At 45.1% G+C, this 23,800-nt stretch overlaps 1 protein-coding gene across 1 annotated transcript; it reads right to left on the reverse strand.

Moving 5' to 3' along the window:
• Positions 1-442: 442 nt before the first annotated feature.
• Positions 443-14,338, reverse strand: LOC121834230 (2-acylglycerol O-acyltransferase 2-like). The gene is made up of 4 exons (XM_042287984.1): positions 13,833-14,338; positions 7,767-7,941; positions 6,919-7,118; positions 443-1,724 (listed from the first exon to the last, which is right to left on the reverse strand). The coding sequence occupies exons 1-4, from the start codon at positions 14,320-14,322 to the stop codon at positions 1,573-1,575; spliced, it is 1,017 nt and encodes a 338-aa protein (XP_042143918.1). The 5' UTR covers positions 14,323-14,338; the 3' UTR covers positions 443-1,572.
• Positions 14,339-23,800: the final 9,462 nt, after the last annotated feature.

A 23,800-nucleotide genomic window follows, 5' to 3' on the forward strand; every position in this document is an offset into this window, starting at 1 on the left:
TGCCTGAATGCATGCATGGTTTAGGAATGGTGCTGCAGTTCGTGCGGTAGCATGCGCGACCTAGCATGCAAAAGCTCGACTGGGCAAGAGTAAAGAATCCGTCCTCCCCTGAGGACGGTCAGGTTGTTTCGCCCCGGTCCCTCCCAAAAGTTGTAGGTCAGGGCCGGGCGATCGTGGACTGCCGCGCTGGGTTGTCACTTCGCTGCTCGTTGGTGGGGGCCGAGCCTCGAGAAAAGACGCTCAAAGTCGAAAGCAACGGTTCATAAAAATAAATATATTAAAACGAGGACAGCAAACTTTGTTACAAGACTAATTCCGTTACTACCAGTAACAAAAGAAATGACCACACAAATACTCGATTATGCAAATACTCGATTGAACACACACATTTGAACGTATACATTCGTACAAGACACAGGCGAAGGGAACGTAAAACAATGACTCCGAGGCACAAAAAGATTGGTTTATTCGAAGATGAACTCGAGTAAAATGGACGTAGTCTGAGGTAGAAAACATAGAGCGAATATCTTCTTTGCTTTTTCGTACTCATAACATGTACGTTACATGGATGTTATGAGTAAGGGAGGGAATGAGGGGGGGGGGGGGGCGCTGGAGTTTAGCCTTACCTTCTCACGCCGCAAGAATACCCTGCTTTGCACTCAATGCAATGGAAAGCGAATGGAAGCTTCCCAGTTATTACGTCCAGAATTAAAGTGTTTTTTTTTTTTTTGTAGAATGAACGACTAACGAACCGTCTTTTGCAGGTTGTTTCATAGAACATTCAGCACACAGGTCTCCCTGAAAATCGCAGGACATCAACAATAAAAAGCCACATTGCGCTGAAGAAACCTCGTCCAAATACCCCAGCACACTTTAAAGCGTTGATACTGCGGACTTACAAATACGTGAGACTCTGCCTACCCGTATTTCCTTTCGTTTTTCGAATTTTAGAATTTGGGAAATACAGCAAAACCAAACGCCGGATTCCTTAGTGTTTTAAACAGAACAAAACAAAAATATTTCGGTGTTTTACGTGCTAAACTAACGAAGGGCATCTGGCACGCTTCGGCGGAGTACTGAAGATTAATTTCGATTGCCCGGGGATCTTTTAACTTCCTACCCGAAATCTCGGTTACCCGGCGGCCTTTCCGCATTAAACCTCCGTCAGATTGCGGTCACCTTGGCCGGGATTAAAACGCGCCATCCGGGTAAATTTGAAAAAAAAAAAAAAACTTGGATAAGTTTTGAATTTGGAAGAAAAGAAAAACGAAACAAAAAGTACGATCTGAATTTCGCAAGAAATAAATCTTGAAGTTTGCGCGAAGAAACCATTGCATTGGACTGCGGACGGAGCCCGACCCAACCCGTTTACCGGAAAGGGCTGTCAATAAAACAGCCGCAGCTGGCCTGGCCGCCTATGGCTAGCCTGACCCATCCGCTAAAGAGAAGATTCAACGTTAGTCATATAGACGAAAAAATGTCCAACCCTGAAATCACAGCGAACCTCAAACGCGTGGTGAAGGGGTGACTGCAGAGACGTTTTCCTCGGGCCTTGTGACTGCCAGAGCGTATTCACAGCACGGTCAGAGTGGCGTCCTTAGCACCGCACTTTGCCTTGTGTTCTTCGAAGAGCTCCGTCAAGGCAGTGATGTACTTTTCGTGCCAGAAGGAGACGTCCTCCGCCGTTGGGTTTTCTATTTGGGGCACTCCGATTGGTTTCCCCACTGTTGAAAAAACCAGAAAAAGCAAAAAATAAAAAAAATAAAACAATTCCTGCAAAATGAGTGCACACAAAGTTTCTGATTACAGCCACTCAATCAATATAGTATAATCTAAGCATCACCACTTGCAGCTCGTGTTGTAGAAAATGACTAAACTTTTTTTAGAGCGCAGCCCTTAGGCGCCCGTTGCCGGCTTGAGCGGCGTCGGCGTCGGCGCCGCCGTCGGCGTAACCGCGCGGTCTAATATGGAAAACGTCCCATAATGCATCGCGGTGACGTTTCGGCACCGCGCGGTGCATTATGGGAAACGTCCCATAATGCACCGCGGTGACGAGCGCGTTGTATTATGGGAGGTTTCTTATATTGCACCACGCGGGAGGGAGGAAAAAGAGGAGGAGGGAGGCAAAAGGAGGAGGAAAGAAAAAAGGGGAAGAGGAGGCGAAGAGTACGGGAGGAGTAGATGAGGAGGGAGGAAGAGAGGGTACGGGTGAGGAGGGAGGGGCATACCGTCTCCTTCGTACCGTCCCCTCTTCCTTAAGAACTGCGCTCTAATTCCACGTTACAAAGAGTTTTAAACGTCTTTTTTTATGTGGGACTTCTTTTTTTTACAGAACTTGAAGTTGTAATTTTACGTGCCTATCTAAAGATGGTAACCTGACACGCCCACGAGGACTCAGGATAAATTTCAACCGCCTGGGGATGTTTTGAGATGAAAGTGAAAATCTCGGTTGGACGGTGCACTCTCCGAAATAAGCTTCCGTCAGATTGCGGGCACCTTGGCCAAAATGCGAACCCGTCACCTGAGCCTCCGCAAGTAGGCACCCTGACTCGGAGTCACCGAGGCGGCTGCTCACGAAAGCACTCGGGCCGTCGCAATACATTAGTCGAAACTTGCGTTCTAACCCGGGTTCGGCCCTAAAAAAACAAATATTAAATAACAATAAACAGAGTAACTGCCTATACCTTGTTTGCTCCTTCGTTTTGGTAGCTGACTGATGCCCCATTCACGTGATCTATGCTCCGTGTCACTAGTTGTGCGCAGTGCGGGTGAAGGCAACGCCAGTTGAAGAGAGAAAGGATAAGCACTAGGATGGCGGCATGGGAGAGGAGGGCAATAGAGGGCGACGGGAGAAAGAGAGAGCACTAGGAACGTTAGTGAGGAGAGGAGGTTTCCCTCCTCTTCCCCATTCTTTTGAGCGCTTGTACTAATTCTCCCCTCACCTGGCGTTGCCTTCGCCTGTACTGCACGTAACTAATGACACGGAGTATAGAGGTATCTACATAAGTACCTTTATGATGGGCATCAGCTCTCCGTCCTCCGCGCGTGGCATGTGCTCAAAAGCGCTGGCTGATTGGCCCATTGCAAAGGGACCGATGTTAAAAGTATCCTTAAGCCGCGCCCGAACTGGTGGTACATCAGACAAAAGACAGTCTGCAGACCTGGCGTGTTGCATTCTTGCGTATTGGTCACACAAAAACTGTCTGCAGACATCTTCGAAGCATGTATAAAGCAGCCATGCTTCCAACATGCTGGAAATTTGTACGAAAATCATTTTGTTATAATATCTGCCAAAAAATCAGCATGGGTTTCGAAAGTCCCTGTCCACTGTGACCCAGCTCACTGAAACATTGCATGACTTCACCACGTCTGTGAATAGTAGAAGGCAGATCGATGCAATGTGCCTAGATTTGTCGAAAGCTTGCGACCGAGTACCCCATCCTGAGCTTATAAATAAATTACTGAAACACTGGATAAATAAAAAAAGTTGTTTTGTGTATCAAGGCCTACTTTACAAATAGAAAACAATTTGTAGGAATAAGCAAATCAAACTCAGGTTATGTCAGCGTTCCCTCGGGCGTTCCGCAGGGGTCTGTTTTGGGACGTACCCGTTCTATTATTGTGCTATATAAACGATATAACCCCTGTTACGGTGCGTCTGTCCGCAGATGACTGCTTCGAATTCGGTTATTCCTTGCTACAATGATCAGGTCCGGCTAAAGTTGGCCCTGCAGGCGGTAGAAAACTGGTGTAAAAGTGAAAAATGAAAACAACTCCACTAAAACTGCGTATTCTGTTATAACAAATAAAAAGCAAAATATTCTTCTATTCGTATACAACCTTGAAAACCATCCCTTAGTTTAGGTTCACGAGTTTAAATATCTTGGCCTTAGCATATCATCGAACTTAACTGGAAAACGCACGTTGGCAATGCGTGCTCAACTGCAAAGACAAACTCTGTTATCTCAAGCGCAATCTCAAGCTCGCTCCCCCGAAGCATGACAAACTGCTTATAAGACACTAATACGGCCAACTCTAAAATGCGCTTTTAAAATTTGGGATCCTTTTTGGGCCTATCTGATTACTAAACTTAAAAGAAAAAAATACAAAGAATGGCAGCCAGATTTATATTGTCGAGATATCAAAGAAGAGAATCGGTGCAGGAAATGCTTAACGACATAAACATTCCATAGCTCTGTGACCGTAGAAAAATAGCTCACCTAAAATTATTTCTATGCTAAAAAAAATGGTCATTTAATTTTCATAGCGACCCTTACATAGTTGCTCGGCAAAGCAGGCCCCTCCGAGGAAACCATTTAAACCAATACCAACTAGATACGGCAGATAACGATACATATAAATACTCATTTTTTCCAAGAACTATATCAAACTGGAACAATTTACCTCAAGAATTAACCACAGCAAATACACGAATTTTCTTTGAAAAGGCCTTTTGAACCTTTTTGATAAAAATTATCCGGTCACTAGTGCTTCATATTCACGTAAAATCATTATACTTCGTCTCACCCTACGATGGACTAAAGGCGGAAGCTACGAACCGCCAGATCCAATCGCGAGCCACTTTGACATTGCGAGGTATTTTGCTTCGATGCACGTATTGGTCCCCGCGTCTCGGATCACTGATGGGAATGGGCGGACAGTGGTTCGGATCTAGCAATGAGTGACTCAACAATTTTACACTACTGGCCCTTTGCAGTGTCGAAGCTATAGATGTTACGCAGCGTTTTTGGGATTCGGAGCATTATTCGTTCAAACCTAATCATTGCTAAGCGTGTCATAGTATAGCGTGGAACGTGATTGGACCTGGCCGCCGGTGGCTTTGGCCTTTAGTCCATCGTAGACTTCTAGACTAGTCTTATATACTTTTTTTTTCTGTGTGATGATATTTTGTGCGTCCTTGTTTTGTGACTTTCTGGAGATTTATGAATTCAGTGTCGAGCTCGGTTTATTTCTATAAATGTATCAAACACCTGTCCCACTTTTTTTTCCTTGTATGTGAGTAGGGGCATTTTTCGTGTATTCACGTATGTTTTTACGTGTATGACGTTAACTGTAGTTGCCATACTGTTGGTGTTGTTTTTATTTTATCAAATGTATTCTTATGTTTTGTACACTCCTGTAACATCTTAACAGGCTAACCGTATGCATAAATAAAAAAAAAACACCAGCCGCGTTTTAGAGCGCAGCTCTTAGGGGCCCGTTTCCAGCCTGAGCGGCGTCGGCGTCGGCGTAACCGGGGGGGGGGGGGGGTCACGTGACCCCCCTGAGGTCACGTGACCCCCCCCCCCCCGCACGTGTCCCCCTCCGAGATCACGTGACCCCCCCCCCCCCCCCCCGAGGTCACGTGACTACCGCGGGTGACGTGACCCCCTTTCCCCTACTCCTCCTCAAGAGCTGCGCTCCACTTCGGCGTTACAGGGATTTGTAAACGGCTTTCATTTTTTGTATGATTTATGAGCAGCGTTTATTACCTCTAGTCTTTCATTACACTGTCGTTCAACACTGCCTGCAGAAGCGCAGCCGGGCTCGAGCTATCCGATTCAATTAGCATGTTTTTTTTCTTAATGACCACAGCTAAATTTTTTTGTGTAAGTCCAGACATACAATTATTGTATTGACTGAAAACACACATATTATTTCCGATCACCGTCAAAACTCTGCAGTGCACTGCCTCGACGACGAAGTCTGGAGAACAATAATAGAGCAGTTCCGTCCAATCAACTCACTTGCTCCAGACACCGTTAGTCCAAGTGCTCTACGTACGCGCACGTGGAGAGAACTCGACCCTCGGCTTTGCAGGTGGTGCTCAAGGAAACGGCAGGCAGTACCGATTGATATTAGGAACAACAAGGAGGCCTTAACAAACCCTAGGTATTCTTGCTGGTTAGAATAGATGCTTGGGCGAGTTGGATATTCATGTTGCAGGAGAAGCGCTAAAGTAGACTCACTCACCCTCACATTCACACTCACACTCACACCAGAAAAACGGTCACTCACGTCGCGCTGACTTTCAACTCAAATTGAATTTTCGTCTTCTTTCGTTTTTCTTTTACCCTTATTAGATATGTCTTCTCACTTCGTTCTCTTCTGTACAAAACAATTAGCAATGTCTATCGCACATTACCTACGAGAATCAAGATATAACAATTCTTTTTCCGTCAGCGTTATAGATGGACTACTAACACAGGTGTCACTCCTTTTTATGATGTTAGCTGCCTCTATTATCTCACGTGTTAACTGATGATGGTTATTTCCGATTGTGGTGCTATTTTTGAAGTCCGCGGCGCACCCACAGTCACGGCAGTGGACGCCCAAAAGTCCCGAGTTTGCTAATCGGGTGTTGTTGTTGTGTTCCCTTAATCTGTCATTAATACATCTTCCAGTTTGTCCTATGCACTGTTTGCCGCATGATAGGGGAAAGGAATAAATCACTCCTTCTGAGCAAGGTATGTATGGGATTCTATGCTTTTTAGTGCAGACGGTATTAGTTTTTGGTATGGCGTTAACTTTTTTACATAGGCCTGATAGTTCGATGGGGGCGGAAAAGACTACATCGATGTTTGCGCGATTCCCAATCTTCTTCAGGTTATGAAAAATGTTATGAATGTAGGGGATGACTACCGGTCTCTGGTTACTGAATCTTTCGCGTGGCCTGCGGGATGTGATTTGACCTTTTTTAATCTGTTTAAGGAGACTTTCGGCGACTGAAGTTAATATATTACTGGTAACGTGACCGTAATAAGAAAGTTTAACCGGAAACGTTGAACACTTACTCGACAGACAGACGAGATGGTGACCACTTAGAAATACTGAACACCCCACAGATTATGAACAACCCTGTCAAAGGGTTGTGCATAATCAATTAGCAGCCATAAATGTCGTGGTTCATTGACTCACCAACGACGACGATCTTTTTCCTGAAGGGGACGTAGCCGAAGTTGTACTGCATGATGCCTCTTCCGTAGAAGATGACGGGCGACAAGCCCGTCACGGCCTTCATCCTTTCCTGGAACCAGCGCAGTCTTGATCCTGGTGGATTCTTCACCTGGTAGAAGATGTCGTTCTCACCGAAGGAGAAAACCGGCACTAGGTCAGCCCTGGATAGAAACGGTACATGACATGCGTTAGCGCTCTACCATTTTGCGAAACCTAAACGCATATGCTTTAAATATTCACGAAAGAACTGAAACGGTAGGAGGGCACTTGTGAAATTAATTTACTTTCGAGCTGAAAGAAATTACGCTTACGAATAATTAGTTCTAAAGAAGAATATCTCACTTCCAAAATATAAAAGAATGAGATGCTTTTTTTAACGGAACCGTCCGTCCTTCAGTCCGTGCATTTACCAAACTTAGTGAAAAAACTGATTTTGTGTTTAGGCCACCTGATTCATACGCCAATTAAGTTTTCCCGCCAAAGTCGCGGGGAAGTTTATTTCACATGACGAGACGTCACGTGAACTATGCACCAATTCAACTTCCCCGCTAAATTTAACCTGAAATTTTATGCCACGTGACTCGACGTCACGAGGCCTATAGAGAAATATAGTTTTCCCGCTAATTTTAGCGAAAACATTTACGTCACGTGACCTCACGCCACAGGAACTATACACCAATGTTCACTTTCTCCGCTAAATTTGGCGGCAAAATATGTCACATTACCTTACCTTCAGTTTCTGCGCTAAATTTAGCGGGGAAATCGACGTCGCGTACGTCAGAACTAGCTGCGCAGTTTGTTCGACCCACCCGCATTGCAGTGCGCAGCGGACGAATCCCTTGCGGTTCCTGAGCGTCAGCACGTACATGCCCTTGTGAGCGTCCAGGGCCTCTTGAGCACCGCCGACGGCGATGATGGCCGCATTGCCCCCGCCCTGCTTCGTCAGCATCCACCGCAAACTGTCCCTGTCCGCCGAGATAAGACCTGCGGCATACAGCAGCCTCGTCAGAACGAATGCGTCAGTCCGAAGCTTGAAACTACTCCGACTGCACTCGGGTCCGTCCTCGACTCGCGGTATGACGTCACACCACGTTCGTGGCTTTGGCTGTTAACACATAGCGCAGAGATGCTTAATTGACCGATCTCACCAGCCGGTTTGGCTACGCCACCGCCGCCGCAAAGCATCGAGGGAACTTTAGTCTTTCTGCACGTGCGACAACCTCGCTGGAGCTCTGCGCGTGTATATAGAGCACGAGACGGCACGAGCCTCCTCGTGCAGTGCAGCCTGCCTCTTCTGAACTAAAGTTATGGCGGCGTCACGCATGCGCTGAACGCTTGGTGAGATCGGTCTATTCTTTGATGAAGTAGTTTGAGCACATGCGCGATGTCTACATCGCTCGTCAATAAAGTATGCGGTTGCGTATATCTTGATAATAAAATGGGCTTGTTAATAAAGTATGAGTTTGAGTACATCTTAAAATAAAATTATTATTATTATTATTATTACCATCATCGTCATCAAAGTCACCATCCAGTTGAATGGTAACGTTGACGACCTATATTCAACGAGGCGAGCCTCAAAATAGCCGGGTTGAACAGAACATTTGGTCAGAGCGGGAGGAATCCTTCAAGCTTGGCTGCTGCAACGGAGCTCTAGGAAGCCTCTACGAACCGCCACTGTTCCAGTACCATGGTGAGCAGCAGCTTTCTTCCACAGCGGCGCGAATTAGCTCGACCTAGCACTGCACGTTGGACGTCGTGATCGCTGGCACCCAGTCCTGTCCGCGTAACATTCTGTCAGAGCGTATAGTTCCCCATCATCCTGACCACTTACCTGCCCCAGTGATTGGCGACGACACTTAGAGGAGTGCCTTAACCTCCCGACCGCATAACCCACGCTTCGCCAAATTCCCTTACGCATATCGAGTCCCCTAAGGTTTGCACGATCAAACGCATGGCGTGTAACAAGTCTATAAACAACAATGGCAGACGCATGTCGCATGTCGGGACAATTTTGCACCGGGATTGCTGATAAAACCTTCATCACCATGGGACAAACCTAACGCGAAAAGTGAAAGTGCCGATAGCATCGTGGGGTGGATGGTCAGGCTGGATCATCTGAGGCGAAGTCGTCAAGCTCGTCCGAAGGAATAGCATTTTTCTCTTCACAACTAACAGCTACGAATGAGAAGCTGTTGGCGGTTACTGTCCCTAAAGGGCAGCATCGATTCCCTGGGACACTCTCGGCGAAGCTAAAAAAAACGTTTAGCCCCTCGAGTCCATTGTGGAGAGCCTAAGGGAGACTGTGAATGGCCTTCAGCAACCAATAATTTTCATTTCGACCGACTGTGACCGCGCCCTCAAGCTGGCAATCACCAGCGAACAAAATAGAAAAGCTCTGCAAACGGAACTTTCTCGCTTAAAGCGAAAACGAGCAGCACAGCCGTCTGCTAAATCTGGAAGTGCACGAACTCTCTGTCTCTCCTGATCAAGATCTCATGTTGTTTGCTGAGACTCTATCGACAAAGCTCAGATATCTGACTTCTAGAAATCTGACAATCTTTCACTTCACAGCTTGCCACCCAAGTATGCAAGAAACCCACCGAATCTGATCAGATTCGCGTCTGTCAACATGAAGAAATTCTGAAAGGCAGCGCGGGGTGCGCCTCGTTCACTGGGTCAAGGTAGTTCTCTTCCTAAATTATACTTAAATGACAACCTGACCCACGCGAACAAGGAGCAATTTTGGCGGGAAAAACAGAAGTCTGGATAACAAGAGCGAAGATATACGAAAGAATGCGGTGGGTTCTCCACGTGCGAGAATTAACAGTTCGCTGGACTTTGAAAGGATTGTTTAGATGGGTGGCGGATTTCGCCTAGGTTTCAAATTTTTCGTCTCTTCGAAATGTTTCTGAAAACTGTGATGAGGACTTTTTCTTGTGTAGTGCACGTTCATATCTTGAGCATACGTAAACATTGGCCAGGATTCGAGATTACCTCAAGAACTATGCGGAGCGCAAGTTCGTCTACCTCTTTTGCTGGGGTTGTGATGGCGTCCGAACGCCGAGCTCTGATTGGCTCTGGTTGAAGAATAGTGGGTAGACCTCGAGGCAGTTTGCTTTGAGGTCTACCCGCTATCCTTCAACCAGAGCCAATCAAAGCTCGGCGTCGTTCTGACGTCACCGCAGCTCCTGAAAAAGAAGCAGACGACTTGCTCTCCGCATTCCTTCTTCAGTAGATGCATTGGTCCTAACAAAAAATAACATCACCTCTTCTGCCACAGATCAGTTCTCTGTACCGGGGTATCGTGATACTTTTTCCGCTCGGGATACGGGTCAGTGTGGTGGTATCGTGGTTTTCGTGAGTGAAAAGTGGTTATATTCAAATATTTCGTTGACGTTTACTCAGGCTGAGTTCCTTGCACTCCCTGTGCAGAATACAATCTACTCATATGTTTACTCGCGGCGTATAAACTACCGTCCACAAATATAGGGTCTTTTCTCGGGGAATTTGAAAAAAAAAGCATTACTGATATGAGTTTGTACGGTCAATTATGCTTTACATAACACATTAATATGGACATCTTAAGTAGGTCCAAATCTAAGGTATGCAAATTACCTCTACATTTGGGCAACTCACGGCATTGAGTCCGTTATTAATTCTCTAAAGCGTGAAGAACTCCTTTTCGGCATACTTGTTTTTTCATGCATTGATCACATTAACGTAATAACGTCTTCGACTATTGTGAAATCTGCAGTTACTAGGGAAAAACTTGCTGACCACTACATTGTGGCTTGCCACTGGTTAAATGGTGTTTTTAAATGGCGCGAAACATCAAGTCGCATTAATGTTACAAGTATTGACACCAAGCATCATCACTACAGCCTTTGATAAGTTGGTCTCGGCTTTTCACTGGAACCACTCTTTGACGACCGTTAACTAGACCGACGTTTATTCAAAGTTTGTGCTATTTTTCAATCAGTTGTATAAAAGATACAGGAGAGAAATATACATAAAGATACGGAACCCCGAGCTTTTATGGCTGAAATCGAATATTTTTTGGCACAATAGAGGAGAAAATTTACTATGGGCTCGTTGCCGTTGTTCGCCCAATGATGCACACCTACGATTAAACTTCAAATCGAGCTATAACAACGTGAACCTGATGACTCGACCGGCCAATCGCATTTCATATCACAGAAAAACGTCTTACTCTCATTCGGATGCACGTAAAACTTGGTCTTTGATAGATAAACTCCATGGACACCAAAGACAATAAAGCGACATTTTGGCGAGAATTTGCAATCGATTGTAGAAAACTTTAATGGTTTTTTCGCAACTTTTTCTGGTCAGGCAAGAGACAGCCTTGATGCAGTTGATAACCTTGTCTCTTCCTTAGCGTTCCTTCCTTCATTTCAGGAAACCGATCTATATTCAATTGTGTCAAGTCTAAAGAACAACAAATCACCTGGATTATACGGAATTCGCCTGTCTTACCTCCGCAGAAATATAGGCGGTCTGAACAACATACTTCTGCTCATATTAAACGGTTTTAGTGAAACCAAGGTACTTCCCGATGAACTTAAAACATCCACAATACGTCTTTTGTATAAAGGTGGTACCAAAAACAATGTTGCAAACTATCGTCCGACTTTACTCTTGCGATCCTTGCTCAGGTCCTCGAAAAGCATGTGTTTAATAATATGCCATCTTTTTTAGAAATATTTAAAATATTATTTCCAACTCAATTTGGTTTTATGGTAAGAAAGGGCACTCAGCTTCTTGTGGAAGATTTCGCTGATAACCTATACTCAGCATTCGATCACAACCTTGTTACCTCCGCACTATTCTTAGATGTGTCTAATGCCTTCGACACAGTAAGCAGCACGATACTGTTAAAGAAACTGTACAGCCTAAGATTTCGCGGTTAATTTTATTCCCTTCTGAAAAACTCTTTCTCGTCGCTCTCAACTGGTGTGCGCATCTGGAATTCGGAGTTCTCGAACTGTACTAAAACCGGAGTACCACATGGGGTCATTCTATCACCTCTTTCGTTTAATATTTTGTCAATGACATCGCTACCACGGTACCGGGATGTAAACTCTATCAATACGCTGGCGACACTGTAATTATGACCCAACACATCAATTATGAAAATTCTATCGGCCAATTGCAACCTCAAGCGATAGCAATTGTGGACTGGTTTAAAAAAATCTTTTTTGATATGATTGTTAAAAAGACAAAACTATAATCCACTCAAAACAGTCACACTCAATGTCCTATTAATTCTGCACTCTTATTTCTGTCATCAACGCAATTGCATTCCGGTAGAATGTACAGATAGCGTGAAGCATCTGTACATATATTTTGGTAGTGGACAAAATGGAATCTTCATTTTTCATATATTAGCAAAAAGACGAGAAGCGCTAGTTACCTGTTATATAATACAAAATATTCCTTTTTCTGTATCTGCTCGAAGAATGATTGCCCATTCGCTTGATTATAGCGTCCTTCGCCACTCCATCACCGCTTTCGTCAATTCTTCTGACTTTTGGAAAGCCAAAGTGGATTGCATCAGTAAAGCTATCCTGAAAAGTGTTTCTTATAAACATGAAATGCCGGACAACTCAATCTTTTCGATTATTTGTAAGTACCTAACTTGCTAACCTTGTATGTGCATTCCGTGGTATTACGACTCTTTTGGAATTCTTAAATTAAGATCTCAAGCCCAACCTCCCCCGATTTTCGTCATACTCACCCTTTTCACATACCTCTCCATCGCACTCGTTATAGCGAAAGTACGCGTGCGTTCTATGTGCCACATATTTGTTTTTCTCTTACTGCCTGAACGTCTAAGCCAAACATCGTTGGACAAATTAAAAAAAAAAAAGATACTTAGAGGTATTTCGTTTAATAAGGAACTATTGGTTTTGGTCTCTCCCCTGTTTGTTTATATTTCTAGACACATATTGCTTAGTAATATGTGTCTTGAACGCCTGCCTTTCTGGAACAATGTTTGGTATTCTGCTATTTGCAGGACGCGCTATTTTTAATGGAAGACTTCTTTTGTAAAATTTGTTTTCATAGCATAATAAGTTTTGCGATATTTCATTGTGCTTTGACATTGCTCTTGATTTCTGTTTTAGCGTGTGCACAGTATTTTTTCGCGTAAAATATTCCCCCTACAACTAGAGTGACTATCATTTTACTTCTTACCGTCTTTTTTCTTCCTTATATTGTATGTATTTTCCGTAGCTACACAGCTACATATCGTGTTTCTTATCTTATTTTATTTTTTTATTGAAGGCTGGCATCACACAAGCCTTCCGTTGGCTTTGATGCGTCCGCAATACTAAACTTCCTCTCTGCTGGTTGCAATAAGCTATTTATTATTATTATTATTATTATTATTATTATTATTATTATTATTATTATCATCATCATTATCATTAAAGATGGAGAGTGAGTGTAACGGCTCTGGGCACCAAGAAAATTGCAAGCGATCACTGGGTTGGTTCTTGTTGTTAATCTGGTTGTTGTGTCTATTAAAATTCGTAAAACAAAACTTGCAAGTGAGGATAGGACTACTAATACAACCATAAATTGTGTCTAAGGTCAACCTAATGACCGCAAAAAGAACACAACATTCCCTACTTTAGAGTTAAAAGACGCTTCCCCAGCCGCATGTTTCCGAGGTTGTTGTTTTAGCAGCCATCACGTTACATTTATGAACACAGCGTTAGCCATACCTGGTTCTCTATGATCATGGCGCCGACGAAAAAGGACGAACGAGATCCTTCGGAAGTGCACTTGGTACTTGCGCTGTTTACGGCTTCAATTTAGCACGTGAAGGTTGTGGTTCAGCAGGTACGCACCGTAAAACATGGCCAGTTCCCGCGAGAAGGGAATGTAGAAGTTCATGTTGAGCGTGAGCAGCAACGTCTTGATGCCCGGGTAGAGTTTGTCGAAGCCCGTCGAGTCCGTGGCGAAGTTGATGAAAGCCCCCGCACAGACGATGCCGTGCGGGTGGTAGCCGAAGATGTAGTTACGGCCGGGGTCCAACTCGCCGGTCTTCACCAGACTCACGGGGTAGTAGTCCCGGGCGTAGCACCATACGGGCCACCGACGAACCCAGCCGATGGGACGTCCGCCGCGCTTGGGTGTCTTGGAATCGTAGACCATCCAGACGACGTACAGCAGCGGGAGGTAGTAGAAGGACGTGAAGAAGAGCAGGTACACGAAGAGTCCGGTGCCCCAGAAGACGCCGAAGAAGAAAAGTCCCGCCCCGAACACAACCGCCAGCGTCTGCATCCGCCGCTTGAGCGGTATGTTGAGTGGCGCGAACTCGACGCCCAACACCTTCATGGCACTTGAAGCACTGCACGTATAGTCCAAGAGAATTCAGGCAGCGCGTCAGTGTCGAATAAGAAGAGAAAAAAGGACAAAAGCTAACACGGTTACCTTTGTTGCAGTTGGCCAATATATGCCTCTATAGGTCACTAACCACCGAGATATAAGGTTTCCACCCCCCAATATTTTCCGAGAGCCCCGTCGCTCGCCACTTTTTTCATTAAAAATTCCGGGAAATCATTTGTAACTTTTGAATAAGATAACCGTTAGTTCTGAAACATCGGCATCTGGTTCGAATCGCTAGAGCTATTTTTTGGCGGAGAATGCGCATTCAGCAATGCGTAGTTTATTTTTGGGGAAAAAATAGCTTTTTGGGGACACCCTGTACAGCGACATCGCTACGCGCATGCGCGGCGCGGGTTTATCTGCTTGCGCCGCAGCCATGAGTGATTGCCTCGTTTACACCAACTCATGTTTACAAACAGACCGGAGCCCCCCTAGCGGGCGCCACCGACGCAGCGCATGTGCGATGGGGGTGTGGGCAAGGAGCTCGCCGTCGCCCATAAACAAACCATTGGAATGGGATGTTGTCGGCGTCGGTGTGAGTCCCCCGGCCTTTTTCGAGTTGGAATTGTTGAATCTACGTCTTCCTGGCAATGTATGACTACTTGAGCGGTCTCATGCGAAATTAACGAGGCTCGTTACGCCGCAAAACGTGGCGTGAATAATGTAACATGCGGTGATTCATTCCGCGTGGACGCCGCAAAATGGACGCTAAAGCCTGACTCACATGGTGAGGTTCAGCTCGCTATTTTCAGTCATAATGTCGCTCTAGCTGCAAAAACCTGAACCGTAACTGAAGTGTCGACTTCGATACTGAAAATCGCAAGCAGAATCGGACAGAGTGAATCAGGCATAACAAGTCGGTGATGGCCACTTGCAACAATTATCAACATCTCCTTATATCTACTGTTTACACCGAGCCTACTTACCCGAAGCAACCTTCGAACTTAAACGTCTTTTGAGGTCTGCACTTCTTATCGCAATCACCGGATCAACGTTTGGTCTACGAGCCGCTTTCGTTTGAACGAGCAGACGACAAGCAGAAACGTTTGGGAGAGCAGACGACAGCTCGAACGATGAGGCGGCCGTTAGAGCGTGATGACGCACTGAACGTAGTCCGCAAGTGGTCCGTGCAAATTGACGGTTTTCCCGCGTTCATGTTGGAACAAAGCAAATAAATCTGACGACCACAAGTATCCATGAATTCAATCCAAAGTGCTTTCCACCCAAGCAATCGTGGCCCCATGGCGTCTGCTTTTCCCTTTTCACGGCCCCTGTTCGCGTTCTTGGACGAACCGAGCAGGCAGAAAACGAAGACTGACCTTCAACCTTTCCCGTCTCTTTCAATAAAGCCCCAGTCGCGGCGTTTCGACGAGAAGGCAGGTTTTTGTCCAGTTTTTTTCTAAAATAACAGAGGAATGCACGTTCCCCGTGGCGGCTTCCGCCCACAGCCCCAGACCGGAAGTGCGCCCGACGCGCCACCACCGCGCAATGACGTAACAGAGATGAGTTCGTGTATAGCTCGATCGGGCGCAAATGTGAACGTGTGCGTATACTCCGTGGCAGTACGCACACGTTCACAACGCGGGCTTTGCTTGCTAGGACGACGTCAAGAAACGACGTCTAGGACGACCTCTAGGACGACGTGTAGGACGACGTCCTAGTGGCCGACATCAAAGAAGGGCGACCTCGCGGACGTTTTCAAGGACGACCTCTAGGACGATGTCTGCATACGCACGGCGCATTCGAGGCCAGATACCGCATCGCGAAAACCGGATGAGGTAGCTAAAGGATGCCATCGCATCCATGAACACGCATGACTGGTCCAGTGGGCACGGTAGATTCCACCGCGTCGTCAGCTTAGGGCTGAACGGAGTAGAGTCACTCGAGGCGCAAGGAAACGCAGAACGGGGCCAGGCATCTTATTATCGATCCGCAGCCAATGCAATTGTGGCACTAGTGGAAAAGAACGCCCCACAACCGATCAGAAAGCGCGAACATAATAAGCCCCGCCCTGTGTTTCTTAACCTGTCGGAAACTGCTCAGACTTCGTATGTTCGATTCCCGCCAAAAACAAAGTGTGGCGAATATAATCCCTGGACAGGGATGGGCAGTATTTCAAATACTTTGTGTATTTTGCATTTGTATTTAATTACAAATTAGGTAATGTATTTGACGTGTGTATTTAAATACTAAAACGGAGGTATTTCAAATACAATTGTAATTAAATACAATTTTGTGGGCGAAAATACATCCCTCAAATTTATTGTCACTGTCCAGAGCAGGAAGAAAACTACGTTCTGCACCGAATGCAGTGTCTCTCAATCAAGCATTACGTGCGCGTTAAAATGTATAGCCAATGCAGAATGCAGGTGCCCCGGCTTACCTTGATATGTTTCCGTAGATTATAATTTGTTGTTCTTGCTAATGACAATCTGTGATTACGGTGCTAGTCCAGGGCAAGAATAGTGACGACATCGACGTTCACAGGCAGACTGGCTAAATAAGTGCCTGTGACAACTTGTGATGCTTTCCAGCCTGATCTCCATCCATATTTTAGACTGGAACATTCTAAATGCGCGGGTTGTCCAGATTTCCATAACTCGTGGTGCGAATTGCAACAATAACAAGTTCTCTAGCTAGTGCTCGCGTCTTGGTCGTCTCGGTTCTTTGTTGGTCTATACTCTATACCAAAATGAAATCAACAAAAAAGCTGCTTGAAGCTCTGTACTTTTCTCCCCTATTACGTCCAAGCTGATTACATTTTTTTGTGATTATATTTCTGTTACGTTACTAGAGCCTCGCTTACTAACTCCCGAGTGTGCGATGCAAAATTAAAATGAGATGCCCAGAAACACGCTGTAGGTGCCCTGAGGTCGCTGATGCATATTTTGAGGAATGTATTTGGAAAAGTATTCGGAGGAGACCAAATACATTTGGTTGTATTTATATCTTGTACTTAAATGCTTTTTTGGAAATGTAATTAGATTTGTAATTAAATACATTTTTGACGAAGTATTTTGTATTTCCCCCTCTCTTCTCCAGCGTTCCGTCTGCTTCCTCCTCCCCGGCCCGCCTTACCCTCGCCCTTCGTTCTTAGGTTGCAACGGACTATAGGTGCCTGGTGCGCGACCGAAAAAATCCGCCTGCTCCACTGGACATGGAGAGGTCCCGGGTTCGATACCAGGACCAGGCGGATTTTTTCGGTCTTTTTTCGGTCGCGCACCGGTCACCTAGCTGTGATTGGAGATTTGTGTCTGCCCTTTGTCCCTCTTGTTCCCCTTTTCCAGGGATTATATTCGCCATTCTTGTCCAGCTCTCTTATACCTTCGCATTTAATTGCACTAAAATCAAAAACAAAATTACTTTTTTTTTGTACGTGAAACTTTTTTCTTTTGGTTAGTTGCTCCGGATCGCTGCATTTCGTGAAGCCGTGACCTAAACCACGTCCCAGAAGACGACGCGCGCAGTGTTGCATTGTGGGACGTCACGGACCTGCACACCAATTCAGTTTCTCCGCTAAATGTAGAGGGGAAAGTCACGTCACGCGACCTAATGTCGCGCGACGCTTGAACGCGTGACGTATGCAACGCAATCGCCCAGCAAGTTGCCGTACAATTTGTCAAATAAAACCTGACCGTGTTATCTTGTGTATGGTTACAACATTTCGTGACGCTCTTGACAACAAAAAGCCAACCCTAAAACGGCGTCTACATTAAGGAGAATCTGTGACGTAAAGATGGACAGTGCCCTTGGATGGCAGGGCGAGCCGGAAAGGAGCGCTGCAAACACTTCGTTTCATACCAAGTCAGAGCGCCCAGTCGAGGGCTCGAATACATACAAACATCAATACCTCTACTAATAAGAGCGGAAGCCTCACCAGGCCGTTCACTGCGTTTGCTTGGTTTGGCACACGTAGAACACGTAGAGATAAATGTTGTTGTTATAGCTAGCGATGTGGTTTGGAAGAGAAAATAGAAATAAGTGGCGAAGGCCAGCACGTTGAGCTTTTGACGCTATTTTAATTGGTTCCATCGGCTGTTTAAAGTAGGCTGCGCTGAGACTCATCGTGAAACAAAACGTGGCATGTCATAAAATCCGATCTTTTTTCTTTTCAAAGGTAACGCGCTGAAGTGATAACGAATTTAAATCCTGGTTTCTATATAGGCGATTCGGATTTATTAGAGAACCCTAATCAATCAAAGCTTAAAAGCTATTTTGTGTTTTCCTTCGAAGAATCGGCCAATTGACGCGAGCCGAGCGGAGCACGAGGGGAACATGTGGGCGTAAAACCCTCACGGGCACATTTAGCCGCTGTTAACTGTCACTGAGGTCAGACGTGATTGCGGTTAAGTGGTCCCTGATTACTAGAGAGATAGTTGCAGTAACTGGAAACGCACTTAATAAAGCTTAACTTCGGTTTAGGCTGCTCGTTGGGCACCCTAAACCACGGTTAAGTCTGACCTCGGTCCCACTTCATTGCGGTTAAGGGGTGCCCGTGGTGTACTAACTGGGGTATATTGGGCTTCAGACACTGTAAGAAATCTTGGTATTCTACTTTCTCGCAAAGCACTCGAAATGGCCAATCACTGCAATTTATGGCGGCAGCTCGGCATACGACGTCTGCACTTTCCGCGGACGTTCTCTCGTATGACGTATTAGCACCGTGACCGTGGGTTGGCAGCGCAGGTGCTCCAGATTTTGTGTAGGCTGAAGGAGGGCTTACCTCGGCGTAGACGATGTTCCGTTATTTAACCGTTGGGGCTGCGTCGCCTCTCCAAAGGCCAGTGGGTATTTTAGGCAACGGGGCGCCTCCGGCAACGAGCAATATCATGGCGAAGATGGTTCTGCGGGGCCGTGTTGCTCGTCTGGAGATACGGCTTGGGCGTTATCGGTGCGTCGTTGGCGCGGCGCCTGTGTTTGCATCCGTACTCTTTGCAGCTCTCAAAGCTTCTGATCGGTCGGGAACCCCGGCTTCCGTTATCGTGATTCCTCGCTAAGAAGCCTTTATTTCGTATGACTTTTCTTAGAAAAAAAAAAACGATTTCCCCAAATTTCTAAGCAGAAAAAAATCCGAAAAACTGCCACGATGTAGAAAACACTGGCGAAGAGAAAAACAAAAACGGAGCGAAGACGAGCTCTTGAAAGTTAATCAGCGGGTCTTGTCGCGGCTCAAAGCCCTTAGTGATATGAACGCGTTCTTTTTTTTTTTCGGCATACTAAAACCCGAGACGGAGGCTAATAAGGAGAAGATACACAACGTCTCAAACGCAGCTAGTAGATTTTTTTTCTGACCATGCTTTCTTTACGTCATCCAAATCAAAATAAAGATTTAGAATGACAATAATTGGAAGCGGGCCCGACAAGAGAGTAACGCCACGGTGCGGCTTCTAGACGAAGCATTTCGTGTAGACCACGGCCAGACTTGTATACACATCTAGTGTAGCAGCCAACCTTAGTTTATGATTCTTGTTAGCTTACCTGCGCACAGCGCCATACGAAAACGTTCGGTCAGCGCTAACTTTTTTTTCAAGCAAGACCCGTAAATTGAGAACGCAGATAACCTCCGTGCCCTGGCGAACAGGGGGCAATCATCTGAATTACAGCAAACCTGTGCCCGTTACTTTAAAAATGTAATGGATTACAATTACAATAAACGGGGTCTCAAATGGAATGGATTACCATTACAAATTACTTTCGCTGATATGTAACGGGTTACCTTACTCGTTATGTTACAAATTACTTTCACGTTGCTTTTTCAGTACACTTATCCAGAAAATAATAGAAACAATTTCCATGTTTTTTAAAACTGTTTTTCAACACTATTTCTCATTTCTTATACTCCCGTATTATGGTAGTCCTTGTAAAAATAAAATATTGCATTTAAGAGAAAGAGTGTAGGTGCACTCCGTTCACCTCTAAGCTGGCACGGCACGGAAAGCTGCAACCACATCCGCCATCCCGCTAGCTTACGGCCTCCGGAAAGGATCCCTGGAATTAGGCAGACAAAGCTAGCGGTGCGCATGCTCAGTAGCAGCGTCTAGCTCCGCTACGAAATTCGAAGCTAAAGAAGCGATCTATGAAAGCTCCCTTTCGACTCGGGTGTTTCGCCTGTTATTGACAAGAAAAGATAAACTTGTTTCCAACGTTGCAATGTATAGCCAATGCAGAATGCAGGTGCCCCGGCTTACCTTGATGTGTTTCCGTACATTAGAGTCTGTTGTTCTTGCTGATGACAATGTGTGTCTTTTGGCAAGCAAAGTGTCCACAGAAACTCTAGGTTTCCGTTTTGTTTAATGCCCTGAAGTTTGAATATCTCATCAAGAGATGGCCATGGAGACGACGGACACTCCAGACCGAAAACTCAACCTGTCAGAGAAAAAGTGGCGAATACGGGTTATATATTGTTCATCGGTTCTCATTTTCATACGAATATTCGTGGAGGCCAGGGGAGGGGAAGGCATAGAGAGCGAGAGAAGCGGTGGTCATCGGTCTCACAAAACAATAGAGGATCACTCCACTTTTACGCGTTCTTTCTCTCTATCTCTCTGTCAGCACTCCTTAGTAGGGATGTCGCGAACCACCCAAGGTTCGATTTCGAAATGTTTCGATATTTGCGAAGCGAACTGAGGTTCGATTTCGAAGAATTTCGATATTTTCGTACCGACCGAGGTTCGAATTCGAAAAATTCGCAACTTTTGACCACAGCGGAGTTTCGAATTCGAAAATTTCGAAGCTTTCACGGTTTCTAAAATTTCGAATTCGAATATTTCGAATATTTTTTTACTTCAGGTTCGATAAATTCGAAGATTTCGAAATTCTTTGGAAAAAAAATTCGAAAACTTCGAACGCTTCGAATTTTTATACACATGAAGTTCGAACAATTCGAAGATTTCGAATTTATTTCTGCATAAAGTTCGAAAAGTTCGAAGGTTTCGATTCTCTTTTAACGCTAAATTAAAAAAAAAAAAAAAAAAAAAACTTCGAAGATTTTGAATTTTTTTTTAATCCAAGTTTTCAAAGTTCGAAGTCCGATTTTCAAGTTTTTCCACAGTTTCAGTTTCAAATAACGTTTTCACGACTCACTGGTTTTCATAAAATCAAGTTTAGAAAAGTTAGGGTGCGATATCTAGATTCTGCGAAGTTGGTCAGGCAATTAAATGAGACGACGAGTGCCCCGGGCGTGCTAGAATATTTGCCAGTGCAGAATTGTGACCGCCAGCCGCCGGGGGGGTCTTAAACCTGCATCACGCAGTAGTGATTACACGAACACACTGTTTTACGAGACTCATCCAGTTCGAAACGGCCAGGGGCGAGCAGGAGGTTGAGGCTCAGAAAAACCTTGAAGCGACCTGGCAAACTAGCTCGCCACCCCTTGCACGCTGGTAGTAATCCGATCCGGTGAAGTTTATAATTGTCCTGGAGGTTTATTTTCTGGGACGGAGGAATCGCCTCGCAAAAAGCACAAAAGCCGACACAACTCGAGGTCGAGGAGCGTTCTACCATACAAGTGGCGTCGGAAGAGGGAAAACGGGGGGAAAGAGGGTAGCGGAGGGGGGGGGGGGGGAGGGGGGAGGGGGCTTCAGTTTTCTTTTTTCCCTTGCAGGTATTTCCGACTGTTAAAAAAAACAATACGGGGAAAGCCTCTCCTTGAATTACTCTGTAGATTACTTCCAAAAGTTCTCTGCACGCAACGCTGCGTGCGCTGCATTATGGGACGTACATCATTGGCCATGGACAGGAGTGACATGGTTTCAATTTCGATTGCCCCGTTGACGAAGTCGTACATTTCAGCACTGGATTGAATCATACACATTCATCTTGGTGAGAACCCCCGTTGAGACATGGACCTCCAGCAGCCGTAAGGATCTGAGTAAGGCCTCCGGCGTCCCATAACCTTTCTTGCGGCTTTAATGCCACTGCAGAATGCAGCATGACCATCCCGCGTCATGGTTATTTAAGAAGCCTAGGACGTGAGACGATGGAGCAGCATGAGCAGTCCAGTACAGTTCTTCTTCCTTTGTTTACCTGTGGACAAACTGTGGTACGTCGAGAGCCATAAAAAACGTGGCCTCGCATTGTGTCCGTATTGGCAGGCAACACCATAAATTTAAGGACTGTCACATATCCGAAAACGCACACATTGTATTTGGTCCTGACGGGATATCGTAAATTGAGGTTGGGAAATCGAAACCGAAATGGTGGCCAAAAGGTACCCAAGATACTTTGCGCGGCACTACGTCGATAGTTTCACCTCGATTTTGCGAAACGTCTATTACCAATTGTGCCAACACGTGTGATGGTGTTGTAACGAAAACATAACAGAACGCAAGTGACTCTCACGCTCTACATCAGCATATGGTGTTTATAAACGCAACTTAGGTGTGAAAAAATGCGCATAAACAAGCCAGTGAACCAATCGGGTATTTAAGCTTTTCATAGAGATGTCTTTAGGTGTTGAATTAATTATTCTTAAATTTTATAAGCGTGGGTTTCAGGTAACAAATATGTCTAAAAAAATCTTATATTTGATTCCTAAGCACAGGGAGGAAAACGGTAAAATTCGTCTGGTTGACGCGGCTACTTATGGATGGTCCCATACCCGCTCGAATCTGCTGGATCTGCTTTTGGGTGTTAAATTCTCGAAGAAACTTTCATGTGTTTTACTTTATGTTTTGCGTTTGTGAGTAGCAGCGTCATATAGACGTTTTTTACGGCTTTTCTCCTTTTGCTGAAAAAACAACAGATTTTTAGAATTTTTTTATTTCTTTTTAAAACCTACACTTATTACATCTTTAGTATCATAAATGCACAACCTAAAAACAGCCTTGTGTAAAGTTGAATTACACTCAGTTCACTGGTTCGTCTATACAAATTTATTGGCACCCGAGTAATGCTCGGAACCTCCCTGTAATTTTTAGAGCGCAGCTCTTAGGGGCCCATTTCCGGCTTGAGCGGCGTCGGCGTCGCCGTCGGCGTAACCGCGCGGTGCATCATGGGAAATGTCCCATAATCAGACATGTACAAATTACTCAAAAAAGGTAGTTAAGTTAAGTTACTGAGTATCGACGCCAAAAGTAATTGGAGTAGAGTAGAAATTACGCATTTGTAATAGTAATTGAGTAAACTACTAACTACTGTAAAAAGTAGCGAGTTACTTTGAAGTTACTTTCAAAGTTACTTTTTTTATATTTTAGTGGTAGCAAAATGAACAGCAGTTTTGATCAATGAAAAACCCTGCGAGCCTAAAATAAATGCAGTCTATTTATGGCTTGCGTTTTCGCGAAAATGATTTATTCGCTCGCAGAAGCAATTGACTTTCAAAGTTTTTGATAGGAGAGTTTTCCCCTTTTCCTTCTAAAGACGTCCCCAGCCAGGCTAAATAGACGTTCCACCGACGGGCTGGATGGAACGGCAGCGTTGAATTTCA

The sequence above is a fragment of the Ixodes scapularis genome, unplaced genomic scaffold (genome assembly GCF_016920785.2).
Source record: "Ixodes scapularis isolate PalLabHiFi unplaced genomic scaffold, ASM1692078v2 ptg000822l_1__unscaffolded, whole genome shotgun sequence".
Lineage (NCBI taxonomy): Eukaryota > Metazoa > Arthropoda > Arachnida > Ixodida > Ixodidae > Ixodes > Ixodes scapularis.